Raw genomic sequence first — 17653 nt, 5'->3', positions numbered from 1 at the left:
CCAGCATGGGGATCAGTCTCTAGACTTGGTTACTTTCTCCTCTTCCCAGTAATACACACACACACACACACACACACACACACACATATCCTAGGTATGTTGTCACTGTTCAGTGGAACAGTCGTGTCCGACTCTTTGTGACCTCAGGGACTGCAGCACACCAGGCTTCCCTGTCTTTCATTATCATCTGGAGTTTACTCTGACTCATGTCCATTGAATCAGTGATGCCATCCAACCATCTCATCTTCTGTAGTCCCCTTCTCCTCCTGCCTTCAATCTTTCCCAGCATCAGGGTCTTTTATGATGAGTCGATTTCCTTTAGAATTGACTGGTTTGATCGCCTTGTAGTCTAAGGGACTCTCAAGAGTCTTCTTCAACACCACAGTTCAAAAGCATCAATACTTCCACCCTCAGCCTTCTTTATGGTCTAACTCTCACATCCGTACATGACTACTGGAAAAACTATAGCTTTTACTCTACGGATCTTTGTTGGCAAAATAATGTCTCTACTTTTTAATATGCTGTCTAGGTTGGTCATAGCTTTTCTTCCAAGGAGCAAGTGTCTTTTAATTTCATGGCTGCAGTCACCATCTGCAGTGATTTTGGAGCCCAAGAAAATAAAGTCTGTCACTGTATCCATTGTTTCCCCATCTATTTGCCATGAAGTGATGGGACCAGATGCCGTGATCTTAGTTTTCTGAATGTTGAGTTTTAAGCTAGCATTTCCACTCTTCTTTTTCACCTTCACCAAGAGGCTTTTTAGTTCCTCTTCACTTTCTGCCATAAGGGTGGTGTTATCTTTGTATCTGAGGTTATTGATATTTCTCCCAGCAATCTTGATTCCAACTTGTACTTCATCCATCCCAGCATTTCACATGACATACTCTGCATATAAGTTAAATAAGCAGAGTGATAATATACAGCCTTGATATACTCCTTTCCCAATTTTGAACCAGTCCACTGTTCCATGTCTGGCTCTAACTGCTGCTTCTTGATCTGCATGTAGATATCCCAGGAGGCAAGTAAGGTGGTCTGGTATTCCCATTTCTTGAAGAATTTTCCGCAGTTTGTTGAGATCCACACAGTCAAAGGCTTTAGCATAGTCATTGAAGCAGAAGTAGATATTCTTCTGGAGTTCTCTTGCTTTTTCTATGATCCAACGGATGTTGGCAATTTGGTCTCTGGTTCCTCTGCCTTTTCTAAATACAGCTTGAACATCTGAAACTTCTTGGTTCACATACTGTTGAAGCCTCACTTGGAGAAATTTGAGCATTACTCTGCTAATGTGTGAAATGAATGCAACTGTGCAGTAGTTTGAACATTCTTTGGCATTGTCTTTCTTTGGGATTGGAATGAAAACAGACTTTTTCCAGTCTTGTGGCCACTGCTAAGTTTTCCAAATTTGCTGGCATATTGAGCACAGCACTTTAAAAGCATCATCTTTTAGGATTTGAAATAGCTCAGCAGGATCCACCACCTCCACTAACTTTGTTCATAGTAATGTTTCCTAAGTCCCACTTGACTTCACACTCCAGGATGTCTGGCTCTAGGTGAGTGATCACACTATCATAGTTATCTGGGTCATTAAGATCTCTTTTGTATAGCTCTTCTGTGTATTCTTGCCACCTCTTCTTAATATCTTCTGCTTCTGCTGTCCATCCTAGGTATAGCAAGTCTCTTTTTTAAAAGAAAACATTCTCTTTTTAAATCATTTATTTATTGCCTATTCATTTATTTTTGGCTGCACTGGGTCTTTGTTGTTGTGAAAAGGCTTTCTCTAGTTCCAGCAAGCAGGGGCTACTCTTCATTATGGTGAGCGGGCTTGTTCTTGCAGTGCTTTCTCTTGTTGTGGAGAACAGGCTCTGGAGCATGGGCTCAGTAGTTGTAGCACATGGGCTTAGTTGTTTCGAGGCATGTGGAATCTTACCAGAGCAGGGACTGAACTCATGTCCTCTGCATTGGCAGGCAGATTCTTAACCACTGGACCATCAGGAAAGTCCAGCAAGGCTCTTATGTTGCTTTCTTTAACTCCCTCTCTCAAACCAGTATTTCACAAAAATTGCTGGCAATACCTGTTAAGTAAATTCACTGAAGAAAAATCATTCCAAACAACACCTAGTGAAAAAGAGAAAGAAGCAAATTGCTCTTGCAAATCTGATTTTGGTTATAAACTTGGAAGACCTAGTGAGCTGAGAGAAGAAGGAAGCTAATTCATTGGAAAACACTTTTACGATAAAGATACAAGCAAAATATAAGTACCACCACTAAAATAAAACCACAAGATAATAATTCGTGGGACCATACAGATTAAATAAAGAGTACCCCAGAGTTCAACCTTCTGGAATAAATTATTTTCCAAAGTGGATAAATGGGATTCTTCCCTCCAACGTTTATTTTTCATGTGGAAAAAACCACCTTGAGTCAGAACATTTGGACAAAAAAAGTGACCTCCTTAACTCTACTTCTCCCCCCAAAATAGATATTAATCTGAAACTGACTAAAGCAGGAAGATGTAGAAAAGAGAAGATGTCATGATGAGTATTCCATTCTGCCCACTGCTCAGGTCCCAGATGGAATTTATGCAGTTAAACCATACAGGCTTCCAAATGGCCAGGAATGGAGAGACTCTGAAAGGTGAAGGCCCCTTGTCTTCACTGAGGGCAGGAAATACATAGAGCAGACAGAACCTGACCAATATCCCCTTTATCTAGAAAATTCCCACCATAGTCTTTAGCTTTGTTATTGAAGTGAGAAATTCTGCCTCAGTTTACAACCAGTAACTCATCACGCCAATTGCTTGGCAAAACAGAAAGACCTCCTTTGGAGTTTGAATTTGTGTAGTGCATCTCCAACCAAAAGGTCCCTGAAGAGCCCACGAATTGATCTTAAGGGGCTTCTTAACATGGCAAGTATAATTTCAAGTTCCTGAGAAGAAGGTCCAGATGTTCCAGCAAATTTTCAAAGGAGACCTTGTCTCTCAAAGAGTCAAGAGCATTCAACCAGCCCTACAGACACTCCATGAGTCCTTTTTGTCATAATTTCAAGGAGAAATAAGCCATAAACTTGACCAGGGCAAGATCTAAGTTTACCTTCAACTCCAGGGTCAATTTATTCCCTGTCTATACATCTAGATCCAAGATGGTAACTTCTCTGGACCCCAGTATTCTTTATTCTAAGGATCCAAAGTGAAAAGAACAGTCACAGGACCTGGCTTACAGCAAATGGGCTCACAGTACCTCACTGTGACCTATTTCCAGTAACTCTTTTTCTCCAGTGTCACTGGAAGAAATGGAATGATTGAATAAGGAGAAAATGGAGGGAGTTCTTGTGAGGATTTGGAGGAGGGAATAAAGCTGAAAGAGAAAAATCTGGGTGAGAAAGAATGCATGGAGAAGGGAAAAGAAAATGAGCAAAGAAAGGAGAAGAAAAGAAATATGGGCTGGGGGTTAGAAATTGACATAACATATGAAAAGAAGATAGGAGGGAAGATAAAGGTTATGAGGAAGAGCAGGAGTGTTCTCTGCAAGAAAGGGGAAAAGGTAAGAGAGTTATTCTGGGGAAAGAAGGGAAAAGTGAAACGAGAAAAGAAGTAGGAAGAAAGGAGGGATAATAATATTTTAAAATTGTTCAAAGTACTACTAAGTGTAATTAACAAGTATGGATATCATCTAAAAGGGCTTCTCAGGTGGCGCTAGTGGTAAAGAACCCACCTGTTAATGCAGGAGACCTAAGAGATGTGGGTTAGATCCCTGGGTCAGGAAGCTCTCCTGGAGAAGGGAATGGAAACCCACTCCAGTATTCTTGCCTGGAGAATCCCATGGACAGAGGAGCATGGCGGGCTACAGTCCATAGGGTTGCAAAGAGTCGGACACGACTGAGTGACTGAGCTCATGATATCATCTAAGAAGAGTATGTCATAGAAATGTGATGGATCCCAAGTTGAACAGGCTTACACAACTAGGCCAAAGAAAGTGTGGCACATGACCCTTTATGTGGCCCATGACCCACATAGGGATGAGGGAGAAAGGCAGAAAGTGAGGGGACAAAGCTAGGAGGAGAACTGTCATTCAGCTGAAAGTTGTCCCAGTAGCAGTTCCATGGATCCTTTTGAAGCCATTGGCTTAAGCACAAGAGGCCCGTGAGGAATGAGGCAAAGATGCTCCACAACCTGAGCTACTGTCCGGGAACCCCTACTCTTACCTGCTCACCTGGGCCATGTTGGCCCTGGTAATACCAGCCTGTGCATTATACCTCCCCCACCAAAGCAGCTGTATCAGGCTCCTATGGGCTGGGAGGAATAGGCACATTCAGGGCAAGGAAGAGCCTTGCAAACATGTGCAGTAGATGGTGTCTACCCAACTGTTACCCATGTGGCTGGGTGGGACAGTGTGGGTTGATTAGGAGGGGGCATATCCTACTGCTCTAGGACTTACCTGCTTTCATATGCATCATGTTTACAGTGTGACAAGCACCACTATAAAAACGTGATGCCATGGACAACACAGTCCATAGATGGATGTTCTGAGAGTAAAGGTTCAGTTCAGTTCAGTTCAGTCGCTCAGTCGTGTCCAACTCTTTGTGACCCCATGAATCACAGTGCGCCAGGCCTCCCTGTCCATCACCAACTCCCGGAGTTCACTCAAACTCACCTCCATCGAGTTGGTGATGCCATCCAGCCATCTCATTCTCTGTCATCCCTGTCTCCTCCTGCCCCCAATCCCTCCCAGCATCAGAGTCTTTTCCAGTGAGTCAACTCTTCACATGAGGTGGCCAAAATATTGGAGTTTCAGCTTTAGCATCAGTCCTTCCAATGAACGCCCAGGACTGATCTCCTTTAGGATGGACTGGTTGGATTTCCTTGCAGTCCAAGGGACTCTCAACAGTCTTCTCGCTTTTTCGCAATGGGTTTGCTGCCAGGACACAGGTGTCGTGAAAACCATCATTAAACCTAAGCCAAAATGGGAAAGGAGAAGACCCACATCAACATCGTTGTCATTGGACAGGTAGATTCAGGGAAGTCTACCACGACTGGCCATCTGATCTACAAATGTGGCGGGATCGACAAGAGAACAATTGAAAAGTTCGAGAAGGAGGCTGCCGAGATGGGAAAGAGCTCCTTCAAATATGCCTGGGTTTTGGACAAACTGAAAGCTGAACGTGAGCATGGTATCACCATTGATATCTCCCTGTGGAAATTTGAGACGAACAAGTACTATGTTACCATCATTGATGTCCCAGGACACAGAGACTTCATCAAAAACATGATTACAGGCACATCCCAGGCTGACTGTGCTGTCCTGATTGTTGCTGCTGGTGTTGGTGAATTTGAAGCTGGTATCTCCAAGAACGGGCAGACCCATGAGCATGCCCTTCTGGCTTACACTCTGGGTGTAAAACAACTAATTGTTGGCGTTAACAAAATGGATTCCACTGAGCCACCCTAAAGCCAGAAGAGATACGAGGAAATTGTTAAGGAAGTCAGCACCTACATTAAGAAAATTGGCTACAATCCCGACGCAGTAGCATTTGTGCCAATTTCTGGCTGGAATGGTGACAACATTCTGGAGCCAAGTACTAACATGCCACGGTTCAAGGGATGGAAAGTCACCTGTAAGGATGGCAATGCCAGTGGAACCACCCTGCTTGAAGCTCTGGATTGCATCCTGCCACCAACTCGCCCAACTGACAAACCCTTGCATTTGCCTCTCCAGGATGTCTATAAAATTGGTGGTATTGGTACTGTCCCTGTGGGTCGTGTGGAGACTGGTGTTCTCAAACATGATGGTGGTCACCTTTTCTCCAGTCAATGTAACAACTGAAGTGAAGTCTGTAGAAATGCACCATGAAGCATTAAGTGAAGCCCTATCTGGGGACAATGTGGGCTTCAATGTCAAGAACGTGTCTGTCAAAGATGTCCGTCGTGGCAATGTGGCTGGTGACAGCAAAAATTATCCACCCATGGAAGCTGCTGGCTTCACAGCTCAGGTGATTATTTTGAACCACCCAGGCCAAATCAGTGCTGGATATGCACCTGTGCTGGATGGTCACACAGCTCACATTGCTTGCAAGTTTGCTGAGCTGAAGGAGAAGATTGATCGTTGTTCTGGGAAGAAGCTGGAAGATGGCCCTAAATTCTTGAAATCTGGTGATGCTGCCATCGTTGATATGGTTCCTGGCAAGCCCGTGTATGTCGAGAGCTTCTCTGACTATCCTCCCCTGGGCCATTTTGCTGTGTGTGACATGAGACAGACAGTCGCTGTGGGTGTCATCAAAGTAGTGGACAAGAAGGCAGCTGGAGCTGGCAAGGTCACCAAATCTGCACAGAAAGCTCAGAAGGCTAAATGAATATTATCCCCAATACCTGCCACCCCAGTCTTAATCAGTGGTGGAAGAACGGTCTCAGAACTGTTTGTCTTAATTGGCCATTTAAGTTTAATAGTAAAAGACTGGTTAATGATAACAATGCATTGTAAAACCTTCAGAAGGAAAGGAGAATGTTTTTGTGGACCATATGTTTTGTGTGTGGCAGTTTTAAGTTATTAGTTTTTAAAATCAGTGCTTTTTAATGAAAACAACTTGACCAAAAATCTTTCATAGAACTTGAGACCCATTAAAAAATTTTAATGAGAAAAAAAAAAAAGAGTCTTCTCCAACACCACAGTTCAAAAGCATCAATTCTTTGGCGATCAGCTTTCTTCACAGTCCAACTCTCACATCCATACATGACCACAGGAAAAACTATAGCCTTGACTAGACGGACTTTGGTTGGAAAAGTAATGTCTCTGCTTTTTAATATGCTATCTAGGTTGGTCATCACTTTCCTTCCAAGGAGTAAGTGTCTTTTAATTTCATGGCTTCAATCAGCATCCGCAGTGATTTTGGAGCCCCCCAAAATAAAGTCTGACACTGTTTCCACTGTTTCCCCATCTATTTGCCATGAAGTGATGGGACCAGATGCCATGATCTTTGTTTTCTGAATGTTGAGCTTCAAGCCAACCTTTTCACTCTCCTCTTTCACTTTCATCAGGAGGCTTTTGAGTTCCTCTTCCCTTTCCGCCATAAGGGTGTTGTCATCTTCATATCTGAGGTTATTGATATTTCTCCCGGCAATCTTGATTCCAGCTTGTGCTTCTTCCAGAACAGCATTCCTCATGATGTGCTCTGCATATAAGTTAAATAAGCAGGGTGACAATATACAACCTTGACGTACTCCTTTTCCTATTTGGAACCAGTCTGTTGTTCCATGACCAGTTCTGACTGTTGCTTCCTGCATACATGACCTGCATGCAGGTTTCTCAAGAGGCAGGTCAGGTGGTCTGGTATTCCCATCTCTTTCAGATTTTCAATCACAGTTTATTGTGATCCACACAGTCAAAGGCTTTGGCATAGTCAATGAAGCAGAAATAGATGTTTTTCTGGAACTCTCTTGCTTTCTCCATGATCCAGCGGATGTTGGCAATTTGATCTCTGGTGCCTCTGCCTTTTCTAAAACCTGCTTGAACATCTGGAAGTTCATGGCTCATGTATTGCTAAATCCTGGCTTGGAGAATTTTGAGCATGACTTTACTAGCGTGTGAGATGAGTGCAGTTGTGCAGTAGTTTGAGCATTCTTTGGCATTGCCTTTCTTTGGGATTGGAATGAAGACTGACCTTTTCCAGTCCTGTGGCCACTGCTGAGTTTTCCAAATCTGCTGGCATATTGCGTGCAGCACTTTCACAGCATCATCTTTCAGGATTTGAAATAGCTCAATTGGAATTCCATCACCTCCTCTAGCTTTGTTCGTAGTGATGCTCTCTAAGGTCCACTTGACTTCACATTCCAGGATGTCTGGCTCTAGGTGAGTGATCACACCATCGTGATTATCTTGGGCGTGAAGATCTTTTTTGCACAGTTCTTCTGTGTATTCTTGCCACCTCTTCTTAATATCTTCTGCTTCTGTTAGGTCCATACCATTTCTGTCCTTTATCGAGCCCATCTTTGCATGAATTGTTCCCTTGGTATCTCTAACTTTCTTGAAGAGATCTCTCGTCTTTCCTATTCTGTTGTTTTCCTCTATTTCTTTGCACTGATCGCTGAGGAAGGCTTTCTTATCTCTCCTTGCTATTCTTTGGAACTCTGCATTCAGTAAAGGTTAGTAGATACTTTACTGGTGGGATCCCCTGGTGGCTCAGATGGTAAAGAGTCTGCCTGTAATGCAGGAGACCCAGATTTTATCCCTGAGTCAGGAAGATCCCCTGGAGAAGGAAATGGCAACCCAGTCCAGTATTCTTGCCTGGAAAATCCCATGGATGGAGGAGCCTGGCCAACTACAGTCCTTGGGTCACAAAGAGTCGGACACGACTGAGCGACTTCAGTTTCACTTTCACTTTACTGGTAGGCACAAGCAAAGGCCTTTTAATATGTGATCTCTAATCCTTGAGACTCTAGAATGGCTTTAATAAGGTTAAGAAGCTGGGTTAAGGGCACATAGCTAGGAAGAGGCCGAGACAGGATTCAATCCTAAACATGGTGGATCCTGAAGCCCTAGCTCTTCTCTCCCTACACTGTGTTACCTTCTTCTTTAAGGGAGACCCCTCACTGAGAGGAGCATCTGGTTCATTTAAGTTACTGCAGTAGAGGTCCCCTTTGTGTTTTCGAATGAAAGCTTATCAGGGCTCGAAGAAGATTATAAAGTTTCCAAATTGTGATTTCATTTCGAATGGGCTTCAGAAGAGGAGAATGTATAGTTTGCTAGTGAAATATACAAATTATTATTTGTTTCTACAAATAAAAGATTTATCCTTTTGATGTATCCCTTTAATACAGCTGATGGAGCCCAAGTCTGAGAATCACCACATAAGCCTGCTTGCCTGGGCTTCCCTAATGGCTCAGATGGTAAAGAATATGCCTGCAATGCAGGAGATGTAGGTTTAATTCTTGGCTCAGGAATATCCTCTGGAGAAGGAAATGGCAATCCACTCCAGTCATTATTCTTGCCTGGAGAATTCCATGGACAGATGAGCCTGGCAGGCTATAGTCGATGGGGTTGCAAAGACTCGGACATGCATGAGCAAGCAGCACTAACTAACTAAGGCCTGCCTGGCCCCGTGAAAGTTTTGAGGACTGGGAGACACAGCTCCTCAACTGCTTCAGCTTTCTGCAGTAGAATTTCAGCCAGCGTTGACCTGCTGCTCCACGTTTGCTTGCATCTGGCAAATTTACAAATTCACTGATTTTACTTCCAAACTTTGTGGTTCAAGGGCTCCATCTTGAGGCACGTTCTATTTCTCTCAGTGCCTCTGAGTCTGAGGAGAGATGCAAAGCATGATGAGAAACTTTGCTGCACAGAACAGTGACCTCTACTTGCTAAAGATTTTCTTCAGTCTTCACAGCAAAAATTTCAGGCTATAGAAAGGCACCTGCTAAAAAAAGATAATTCAGGCTGTAGGACAATGACACGATTTCGAGCAGGGATGTTTGGTGGCTCAAATGGTAAAGAATCTGCCAGCAATGCAGGAGACTCAGGTTCGATCTCTGGGTCAGGAAGATCCCCTGGAGACGGGAATGGCAACCCACCCCAGTATTCTTGCCTGGAGAATCTCATGGACAGAGGAGCATGGACTAGCAAAGAGTTGGACATGACTGAGCGACTAATACTTTCACTTCAGGGTTACAAATGATGGCTCCTCTTAAAAATATATTTAACAATAACTCCAAAGTTAAAGTCATTTTTTATTTGTTTCCTCCACTTGTTGGGACAAGTTCACAGAAGCCACATTATTAGAATTGCTGGGTCCCAGAGACAAGAACCGGAGAAGGCAATGGCAAGCCACTCCAGTACTCTTGCCTAGAAAATCCCATGGACGGAGGAGTCTGGTAGGCTGCAGTCCATGGGGTCGCTAAGAGTCAGACATGACTGAGCGACTTCACTTTCACTTTTCACTTTCACACATTGGAGAAGGAAATGGCAACCCACTCCGTTGTTCTTGCCTGGAGAATCCCAGGGACGGGGGAGCCTGGTGGGCTGCCGTCTATGGGGTCACACAGAGTCGGACACGACTGAAGTGACTTAGCAGCAGCAGCAGAGACAAGCACAAATGAAATCAACAAAGTCCTCTGAGATCCTTCATTGGATCCTACTTCCAGTCCAGGTTCAATGCATGATACAGGATGCTCGGGGCTGGTACACTGGGATGAACCAGAGGGATGGGTTGGGGAGGTAGGTGGGAGGGGGGTTCAAGATGGGGAACACATGTACACCCGGGGCAGATTCATGTCAATGTATGGCAAAACCAATACAATAATGTAAATTAATTAACCTCCAATTAACATAAATAAATTTTTAAAAAACCAAGAAAATATAAGACATTAAAAAAAAATTGCCGAGTCCTGGATTCTTAACAATCCAGGTTGCTCTATTGACTGTGTTCTTCATTTTAACAGTTGGCATTGCTACCCGTCCTAAGGTCCAACTATAACCCTCTTCTCCTGTCACTCTCACTCATGTAGCCAATCACTTGCCGATCAAGCCACTGTTGTTTCAACTTTTGAAATATGCCGAGAACTTTCCCCCATCTGCATTCACTTCATCAGTCCAAAGCAGCCTCCTCTTTCACCTGAGCTATAGCACAACATCCTACCTGCTCTCCCCACAACCAGTCTGGAATGATTTTTCTTTTAAAAAAAGCAAGCAAACAAACAAAATGTATTTATTTATTTATTTTTGGCTGTGCTGAGTCTTCATTGCTGGGCACAGGCTTTCTCTAGCTGTGAAGAGCAGGGGCTACTCTCTAGCTGTAGTGCACAGGGTTCTCATTGTGGTGGCTTTCCTTGTTGTGAAGCACAGGCTCTAGGGCACGTGAGTTTCAGTAGTTGTGGCGCAGGCCCTTCTTTGCTCTGCAACATGTGGAATCTTCCCAGCCCAGGAATCGAATTCATGTCCTCTGCATTGGAGGGCAGACTCTTAACCACTGGACTACCCGGCAAGTCCTGGAATGACTTTTCTAAACCATAAATCTGATTGTTAGCTAATTAAATAACAGTCCTAATTAAATCCCTTCATAACCTCCGATTGCCTTTAGGGTAAGGACTAAAATCTTCAACATGGCCTTCAAAGGCCTTTGAGACCCGGTCAAGCCTTCCTCCCCAGCTCCATTTCCGGTAACATCCTTTGCCCTTCCCCTCAGCCATTGTTCTGTCACAGCCTTTCTTCTCTTCCCTCTTCAAGCCACAGTGTGCATGCTGTGCCTTGATCTGATTCATTTCCTCTCTCTTCTGCACCCTTCACTTTCTGTTTCCAATGCCTATTCATCCTTATCTGCTGCTTCTTCCAGAAAGCCTTCCCTAACTGCCACAGATTACACCTCCCACCTATACCTTCCCAAATTACTATAAGAAATATGCAATAACATATTTTATGTTTTATATCATTATATTATGGGCTTCCCTGGTAGCTCAGATGGTAAAGAAATCCGCTTGTAATGTAGGAGACCTGGGTTCGATTCCTGGGTGGGGAAGTTCCCCTGGAGAAAGGAATGACACCCCGCTCCAGTGTTCTTGCCTAGAGAATTCCATATAACACCATGTGTATGTGTAAAGTCTCTCAGTTTTGTCTGACTCTTTGCGACCCCATGGACTGTAGCACACCAGGCTCCTCTGTCCATGGAATTCTCCAGGCAAGAATACTGGAGTGGGTTGCATTTCCTTGTCCAAGGGATCTTCCCAACAATGGATCAAACCCTGGTCTCCTGCACTGCAGGCAGCCTCTTCACAACCTGAGCCAAGAGGGAAGTCCACATATAACACCATAACGTTTACTAAATACGGAATATATAATACAAATTATGTTTATTTATATAAAATGCAATTTATTACAGATCTCAGTTGACTGACTCTCCTGGATGACTACAAGCTTCTTAAGTGCATGGGTTGTTCATTTTATTTCCTATCCCAGCCACAGTGAACAACATGTGGTAAATATTCAATTCTACAGAGCATGGAGCTTTATCCAGGATCTCCCTCAACTGCCTGATACCTACTTCCTCCCCAGCATCTATGGCTGGAGTAGTGTTAGTCGCTCAGTTGTGTCCGACTCATTGTGACCCCATGGACTATAGCACGCCAGGCTCCTCTGTCCATGGGATTTTCCAGGCAAGAATACTGGAATGGCTTGCCATTTCCTTCTCCAGGGGATCTTCCCAATCCAGGAATCAAGCCCAGGTCTCCTGCATTGCAAGCAGATTCTTTTTTTTTAATTTATTTATTTTAATTGGAGGCTAATTATTCTTTATTCTCTTTGCCACCGGGGAAGCCCATGTAGCCTCAGCAAAATCATTACCATTACTGTGTATTTTTTTTTCAATTCACTCCCCACTTTTCCCTTGCTGTACTCTGTAACATGGTGGTTTGAACCATGCAAATCACACTTCCCAGGGCTTCTGGTTAGATTCAGCCAGTGGGAAGCCCTGCCAAAAGCCTGGAGAAAGGTAAGAAATGCAATGCATTTCTCCCGTGCCCATTCATTCTCTCTCTTTCTCTCCCCACCTTCTCCTGTGAGTGGAATAGCCAGCAGCGGTGTGTCTTCATTGCCCCACTTATTACTGGGCAGCCCCTGCCCTGATTCCATCCCCTCAGGGTGACCCTGGCTCCTGAGTTCTGCTAATGCTATCTTTTCCATTCCACCTTCAGTGCTGGGAATGCTTCCCAATGTGCTCTTTGGACTCTTTTAACACCTTTGCAATTTCATCCCTACTATTCAATTCCTTTAATTAAACTATCTGCTATAATTTCTTTTTTTCCTGACTAGTCTCTACTAGAAGAACACTGCCTTCTGACATCAGGTTTGAACACCAGAGTTTGTTGCAACTGACAGGCTCTAATCTATAAAGTGGAAATGCAGAAAGGGGACCAAGGGTGAAAGGAAGAGAGAAAGAGTGATATAGGGACAATTTTTCAGGAAATATCAAATTTTTTAACAGATGACTTCAAGCTGAGGGGTAATTTTCAGCTTGGCACTATGAAGCAAGACTCAGATAGAAGTGAAAATACCATCAACTAAACAATAATTCTCAGTAGACTGCAGGAAACTCTGTTCTCACAGAGAATAATACAGGAGTAATAATCTGCCCCCTAAAACAGTGGGGAAGACCATTCATAAGAGCTTGAAATAAAATAAAGCCTGAGAATCAGCTGAATGTTTGAAAGCCAAAAATTACAGATGGATGATAAATTGAATAACCAGAAAAAGTTCATGCACTTGGATTTAGAAAATCAGCTTATTAGCATTTTGGCATTGCAAATGCCATTTTTCAAAAAATAATATCATTCATTTGGGCCCCTGTGTGGATCACAATAAACTGTGGAAAATTCTGAAAGAGACGGGAATACCAGACCACCTGACCTGCCTCTTGAGAAACCTGTAGTAGGTCAGGAAGCAACACTTAGAACTGGACATGGAACAACAGACTGGTTCCAAATAGGAAAAGGAGTGTGTCAAGGCTGTATATTGTCACCCTGCTTATTTAACTTATATTCAGAGTACATCATGAGAAATGCTGGGCTGGAGGAAGCACAAGCTGGAATCAAGATTGCAGGGAGAAATATCAATAACCTCAGATATGCAGATGACACCACCCTTATGGCAGAAAGTGAAGAGGAACTGAAGAGCGTCTTGATGAAAGTGAAAGAGGAGAGTGAAAAGTTTGGCTTAAAGCTCAACATTCAGAAAACTAAGATCATGGCAACCGGTCCCATCACTTCATGGGAAATAGATGGGGAAACAGTGGTTGTCTTTATTTTGGGGGCTCCAAAATCACTGCAGATGGTGATTGCAGCCATGAAATTAAAAGACACTTACTCCTTGGAAGAAAAGTTATGACCAACCTAGATGGCTTATTAAAAAGCAGAGACATTGCTTCACCAACAAAGGTCCGTCTAGTCAAGGCTATGGTTTTTCCAGTGCTCATGTATGGATGTGAGAGTTGGACTATAAAGAAAGCTGATTGCTGAAGAATTGATGCTTTTGAACTGTGGTGTTGGAGAAGACTCTTGAGAGTCCCTTGGACTGCAAGGAGATCCAACCAGTCCATCCTAAAGGAGATTAGTCCTGGGTGTTCATTGAAGGGACTGATGTTGAAGCTGAAACTCCAATACTTTGGCCACCTGATGCAAAGAGCTGACTCATTTGAAAAGACCCTGATGCTGGGAAAGATTGAGGGCAGGAGGAGAAGGGGATGACAGAGGATGAGATGGCTGGATGGCATCACCGACTCGATGGACATGGGTTTGGGTGGACTGCGGGAGTTGGTGATGGACAGGGAGGCCTGGTGTGCTGCGGTTCATGGGGTTGCAAAGAGTCGGATACGACTGAGTGACTGAACTGAACTGATTTCAGAATGTATGATTTTTAATAATGCCACTTAAAGTTGGTTGAAGTTTTATATTTTCACTATCATGAAGAGATTCTCTGAAAAGAAAGTTAAGCACTTTTTTATGATCATAAGCCATACTTTAAAATTTTTTCAGACTATTTAATGATATAAGAAAATACTCATGATTCATTGGTAAATTTAAACAAGTAAAGCCTAAAACAAAGATCAGAAGGCAGTTTATTTAGGAGAAATTCCTAGAAACAGAAATGTGGTCATAGCAGGAGTGAAATGACGAAAGACGAAAAGCCAATAAAGGTATGTTTTTGGGCTAGGTCATCTCTTTGGGCAACTGAGGTTCAGTTCTATTGGGTAGCCTCTCCAAAAGCATATAGAATAGTATATTAGAATTATCCTTCTTAAGACAGAGACTGGAGTATTTCTCTACCAACTCCTATCCACATTGGCTAACCCTATCAAGGAAGTTAGTGCCATTGAACCTCTGGATAGGGTAAGGAAACTCCTGCAGCCTCAGAGAAAATAGAACAATTGAAAGTCTCTAGGATGGTTGAGACAGGAAGTTGGCAGCATGTATGGGGACTGTTCACCACAGCCAAAGTCAAGTGAGCCAAGGAGATGTGACACAAGGCACACAACAGTATGTGTTACAGTATGCCCCTTGCACCACCCAGATATGCTCCTGCCCAAACAAGGTACACCCTGTCACTAAATATTCAAGGTGGTGGCCAGCTGCAGCCTGAAAAAGAAAAAAACAAACTTAAGACAGTTATTTTCCTTGATGGTGCCAGTAAACTAAACCCAAGGCTGTAATTGATATTCATCAGCTTATTCTGCTGCCATGCATTCCAGATTTCCTTTACTCTCAGAGTCAGAAGTTCAATTGACCTAGACTGCTCACCAAGGGAAGTAACTACATATTTTTTAATTGTGTAATTTAGATGTTTCATTAATTCAGACTGACCTCACCAATTCAGTCCCAATTAGTGATTATTTGCTGTAGGGTCTCTTACACTTATGGAGTGTAGGTGAAATGGAAAAATGAGCACATAGTATTTAGAATCTAGACAAGGCATATTGGAAAAAATGAAGTCCAACTCTGGGGTATCATACTACCTGTCTCAAATAAAATGGGACACTAAAATGATAATATATGATATAATTATTACAATGTTTGGCATTAAGTATCAAATTTGTGTAATTCACATGACAAAATGAGTTTCAAGAGACCCAGTTACCATGAGCAAAATTAAAGTTAAAGCTACCAGGATAAGAATTATTTAAGCAAATCCCTTATTCCAGATTCCCTAGTGGCTCAGGTGGTAAAGAATTTGTCTGCAATGAAGGAGACCTGGGTTGGGAAGAGCCCCTGGAGAAAGGAATGGCTACTCACTCCAGTATTCTTGTCTGAAGAATCCCATGGACAGAGGAATCTGGTGGGCTACAGTCCATGGGGTCACAAAAGAGTCAGACCCAGGACTGAGCAACTAACACTTTCACTTTTTCACTTATTGTAGATTTCCAGTTTTGCTATTTGTTTCCTCGCAGATCAAAAAACATCTCTTTCTGAGTGAAAAGTATCTAGATTAACAATTTTAAAATGGCAATAAATAGGATCCAGGGAGTTACTATGTACTCTCCAAATTAAATGCCAAAACTGTTGAACCAAAACTGAAAATGTGAGAAAATCCAACTATGTCATCAACACTAAATAAATCAACTTTGGGCAGAAACAGTTCAAACCCAAGCACTGTATAATTGCATCTACCACACCTGACAAAGCTGCAATTTCACTTCAATGTACTGCTTTTGGCCCAAGAACCTAGCTAGTTCTTAAGTCAGACATTTATGATATTGATGGGCACTGCTGAATTTTGTTGCCACTGCTCCATGGAATCATCCAAGCAGGTTCTTCTTCCTAAATGGACCTTATCACTAGCAAGAAGGCCCAGTGTTGGTGATTAGTCACTAATAAATTTCCCATTAATGACTCCAGTCACTTTCCAGTTTATGATTCAGAGCCATGGGAATAAATCCCTTTGAGCTTGGTCACTCCAGGTAATAAATATGACTTTTCAGGGCCCCAGGCATACACGTGTGTAGCCTATTTTCTCATTTCCTTTCTCACCTCTTACCCACGTGAACGTTCTGTTTATGCACCAAATTCACAGGGACAGATGTGGTATATGGTCTGGAAACAAAAAATATTTGAAATAAAGTTACATGGTTCCACTAATAGTTTATTTAAGTCTTTAAAGACCTTTAGAAACATCCATCAAAATGACGCTATACCTTCCTACACAACTGTAAGACTGGATTAACAAATATGAGCTTCTCAAATTCTGTTCCATTTAAGAAGTTTTTTTCATATGGAGTTACCCACCTCTACTAAAAAGTCTTCAATAGAAATGACATTTTCCCCACAGTCTGCTGGTATTAGACAGAATTATCTCCAAGTACGGACTAAATAATATCTATCACTCAGCACTGCAGTTCAGTGAAGAAAGGACGGTTCCTTTAACTCATTTACTGGATAAATTAGATAGCCATATGGAAAAAAGATGCATTTGACTCTTACATCATTCTTTATTTTTAAAAAAATCCAGATGGATTGTATATTTAAATGTGAAAGGTAAAAGAATAAGCCGTTCCAGAGGAAAGCATAAGGAGAACATTTTGGAACTTGGAAAGATTTCTTAAATAGGACATAAAAATCATTAGCCATGAAAAAAAAAAGCAAATAGTATTATATCAAAGTTGCGGGCGTGCTAAGTCACTTCAGTCATGTCTGACTCTTTGCGACCCCATGGACTATAGCCCATCAGGCTCCTCTGTCCATGGGATTCTCCAGGCAAGGGGTGGGTTGCCATGACCCCTCCAGGGTATCTTTCCAACCCAGGGATTGAACCCACATCTCTCATGTTTCCTACATTGGCAGGTGGGTTCTTTACCACTAGCATCACCCGGGTGCCCCTATATCAAAGTTAAGAACATCTATCAATCAAAAGAGATCATGAACAGAGTGGAAGTCAGTTTTCACAGTGGGAGAAGATATTCATGATACACAAACTCCAAAAGGACTCACATTTTCAGTACATAAAGAACTCTCACTTATTAATAAGAAAGAACATAATAGAAAATGAGACAAAATACTAAAATATACTTTGTTACTGAGCATATTCAAAAAACAAGAAAAAAGGGAGAAGGAAAGACACTCAACTGCCCTATTATCTGGGAAATGCAAATAAAAAAACAAACCAAAGAAAAGAAAACAAAAGCAGGAGGAATT

The 17653-nt window shown here is 42.6% G+C and overlaps 1 protein-coding gene and 1 pseudogene across 1 annotated transcript; both read left to right on the top strand.

The window, feature by feature from the left end:
* Positions 1-4958: 4958 nt before the first annotated feature.
* Positions 4959-5444, top strand: LOC148773271 (elongation factor 1-alpha 1-like). Its single transcript, XM_088834262.1, has one exon. It carries the CDS (start codon positions 4959-4961, stop codon positions 5442-5444), a length of 486 nt encoding a protein of 161 aa, XP_088690388.1.
* On the top strand, positions 4959-6567 carry LOC129564376 (elongation factor 1-alpha 1 pseudogene; annotated as a pseudogene).
* The last annotated feature ends 11086 nt before the right edge of the window (positions 6568-17653 follow it).

The sequence above is a fragment of the Moschus berezovskii genome, chromosome X (genome assembly GCF_049115385.1).
Source record: "Moschus berezovskii isolate FMDL1 chromosome X, NW_MosBer_1.0, whole genome shotgun sequence".
Classification (NCBI taxonomy): Eukaryota; Metazoa; Chordata; class Mammalia; order Artiodactyla; family Moschidae; genus Moschus; species Moschus berezovskii.
The sequence above is the reverse complement of the archived record's forward strand: the minus strand, read 5'-3'. Positions and strand labels throughout refer to the sequence as shown.